Source organism: Lepisma saccharinum, chromosome 3 (genome assembly GCF_977018435.1).
Source record: "Lepisma saccharinum chromosome 3, izLepSacc3.1, whole genome shotgun sequence".
NCBI lineage: Eukaryota > Metazoa > Arthropoda > Insecta > Zygentoma > Lepismatidae > Lepisma > Lepisma saccharinum.
In genome coordinates, this window is record NC_139231.1 from 81,086,869 (window position 1) to 81,090,414 (window position 3,546).

A 3,546-nucleotide genomic window follows, 5' to 3' on the forward strand; every position below is an offset into this window, starting at 1 on the left:
CCCCCCAGTGCGCACGCCTATGCCGCCGCCGAGAAGGTCCTTCAACCTCTACTATTAGATCATCGGATTTTGTAGCAGATCTGCTGGTTTCCCAAGGAACAATCTCCCGATTTTTTCAAGTCTGACCTGGCAACACTGCCCCGAGCACAAATAACAGCAGGGAAGATGCGCGAACGCTTTTGATAGAAGGTTTTTTCCTTGTGGTCGAGCTATACCAGTGTTTGCAACTGCCAAATTATTTACGCAGTAATTCAAATGAGCTCTTTCACAAATTTTACAATCAATAAATTGACTGCTTTTGAATAAAACTTGGGGTGAAAATAAAGCTATCTGAGAAAGAACTATCTACTGATATTTGTACATGGCATAGAAGTAAATCGTATACATTCTGCATATTTTGAGCACAAGAATATGTTTTAATGATTGATTGATTGATTTGTTGTTTTAAGTCCACTTTATGCACAGTAAGGCTAATCGGGACTGGACCTACAGTTTAAAATGGGATCTGAAACACTTGTGCCTCCACCGGGTATCGAACCCGGAACCCCTTGATTACAAGGCGACGACACTACCACTGCGCCATCGGGGAGGCCCGAATATGTTTTAAGTTCTATTATTATGACGCAAGTGGTGTTCCCAGGGTCTTTTTACGGTCCCCATTTTGTCATCTTTTCCTTCCTTTGACGTTTTTTCTTAGATATACTGGGCCAAAAGGGGGTTATGTCTACCATCCACCCCCCCCCTTCGCCCCGGGCACGCCATTGAATGACACTTTATTACTTAAATATTAATGTACATACTCGTTCTGCTGAAATGATTCTGATTCCTCCGCGTAATTTTTATCTCCAAACTGATATATCTTTCCTTTGTGACGGATAAAATTAAGGAAATAGGTTGGTATCACTTTCTGTTGTTTCAGAGATTTTCAAAGTGATCTTGTGTGGATGCTTGCATTTGCAGTTGTGGAAAGCGCGTGGGATAGTGTGAGTGTTTGTTGCTTCGTGTTTTGTGCTGTGAATTTATCGGAATGAACGCGTATTTAGGAACGGTTGATGTGAAGTGCGGGTGTATTATTGAGCAATTGAAAATTGCTTCGTTTAGCTCGAGAGAGATAAGTGTTAAAATGAAAATCGTGGAAGGGGGTCGATCAACACCGCATTTACCGGACTTAAAACAAGTTAGCCCAAGGGGCTTTGTGCGACATTTCCAAAGCAATTTGTACCACAAGTTTATTTGGCTAGCAGGTTGTGAAGCACGCAGTAGGTTGTACTGTTGGCCATGCGTATTGTTCGCCGTGCACAAGACGAACTCCGTGTGGTCAAGTGAGGGATACTGTGATCTGAATAACGTGCACAATGCATTACAGAGACATGAAAAAGCAGAATCTCACATAAGGGCATTTTTAACTCTGAAGGAATTCGGAAAATCTCGTGTGGATTTTGCTCTGGATCACCACAGACTAGTAACAATCGAGCGCCATAACAAAGTTGTTCGTCAAAATCGCGATATTTTAAAGCGTCTTGCAAGTGTAACAACCTTTCTTGGTAGTCAAGAATTATCATTCCGGGGACACAATGAAAGTGAGGCATCATTGAACCTTGGAAATTATGTAGAACTTGTAAATATGTTGGCAGAATTTGATACTTTGCTGGCAAGTCATTTGGAGAATTCTACAACATTTACTGGCTTGTCAAGTGAGATTCAGAATGACCTTATTAAAAGCACGAGTGGTGTCATAACGGACGCAATTAAGGCCGAGGTAAGTGTAACCAAGTTCGTAGCTATTATGATCGATGAATCCTCGGACGTATCATGGAAATCGCAACTTTCGACGATGTTTCGTTACGTGACGAAGTCAGGAAAAATTGTTGAGCGTTTCTGGGGGTTTGAGGATGTCAGCAGGAACCGAACTGCAGCTGTAATTGCTGCCCACGTTGTTGAAACAATTCGAAAACTAGGCTGGGAATCAAAATTGGTGTGTCAAACATACGACGGGGCAGCCGTAATGGCAGGGGATCTCTCGGGGACACAAGCACGAGTCAGACAGATTTTCCCTAGTGCAATATTTGTTCACTGTTTTGCACATTGCTTAAATTTAGTACTTTCTCAAACAGTGAGCAACATTAGTGAATGCAAAGTGTTTTTCTCGACGCTTAGTGGCCTTGCTTCTTTCTTTTCGCATTCGACAAAAAGAAATGCTGCTCTCGACGATATAGTTAAAGCAAGGTTACCTGAAGTGGTTCAGACCAGGTGGAACTACAGTGAACGGCTTGTACAAAAAACCTCCGAAAATAGAGTGAAGATAATTGAAATGTTTGAGGACATTATTGGCAATGCACAAGACTGGGACAGTGAAACAATTTCTTCTGCGGGTGGTTTCTTGGCATTCCTGGATAGTTTCGAAACCAACTTTTTTCTTCTCTTGTTTGGGGAAATATTTTCCTTGACGGGATATTTATTTAATGTGCTGCAAACAAAAACTATGGATATTGGATTTTGCCTCAAAGAAATTGAAAGTGTCAAAAGTGACATTACCAAGAAACGAGAACAATTTGACATAATTTATACAAGGACAATAGATATTGCAGGAGTACCACAGCCGAGAAGGAAGAGGAACAATGTAGGCGACACAAAATCTCAGTACCAACGTATATATTGTGAAGTTATAGACAACATCATAAGCCAACTGTCTTCACGTTTTGAAAACATTGAGGCCCTACGATTTGTTGAATTGCTCGATAGCGGGAAATTTCGCATGTATGCTGCTACATTTCCAGAAACTGCCTTCTCATCGCTTATGCAACTGTACATCCAGCATTTTGACAAAACCTTGTTGCACACCGAGCTCAGTATTGCCTATTCTCGGGATTGTTTCCGCAATAAGAGTGTAAAGGACATCTTGAAGTACATTGTAAACAACGAATTACAACAAGTGATGCCCGAACTCCACAAACTGTGTCTGCTAGTACTGACTATACCAGCCACAACAGCGTCAATTGAAAGATCGTTTTCAACGCTGAAACGTATCAAGACATTCGCCAGGAACAGCATGGGTCAGGAAAGGTTGTCAGCCCTTGCTCATTTGTCCATTGAGAAGGAACTATTAAAGGAACTCAAAATGGATGAAACTAAATTTTACGATTGTGTGCTTAAACATTTTCTAGAGAAGAAAAGAAGAATGGAGTATGAATATCGTCACTAAGGGTGGCATCCAATGGACCAAGAGTTTGAAATTTATTGTGGTGAGTACATCGTCTATGCATGTGTTTCTTTGCTTTGAAATGATTTTTTTATTGTTTGTGTTTAACTTTTTATTTAGTGTTTAAGTTACTCCAATGCGGTTTTTAGGGTGCCCAAAAATACTAAATTACATCATGCAGCGTAAAATAAACAAATGATTCCCATTTTTTTTTTATCTAAATCGGTTTGGTCACCGTTTGACCATATTAAATAATAATGAACAAATAAAGGTACTAATAAGTAAGTAAGAAATTCCGTCTCCCTTTAGTCGTATGCGGAAAGTTCGCATATGCAAAACGTTTAATA

The 3,546-nt window shown here is 40.4% G+C and overlaps 1 protein-coding gene across 1 annotated transcript; it reads left to right on the top strand.

Moving 5' to 3' along the window:
• Nucleotides 1-1,624: 1,624 nt before the first annotated feature.
• Nucleotides 1,625-3,202, top strand: LOC145985582 (zinc finger MYM-type protein 1-like). Its single transcript, XM_083119652.1, has one exon. The coding sequence runs from the start codon at nt 1,625-1,627 to the stop codon at nt 3,200-3,202; it is 1,578 nt and encodes a 525-aa protein (XP_082975778.1).
• Nucleotides 3,203-3,546: the final 344 nt, after the last annotated feature.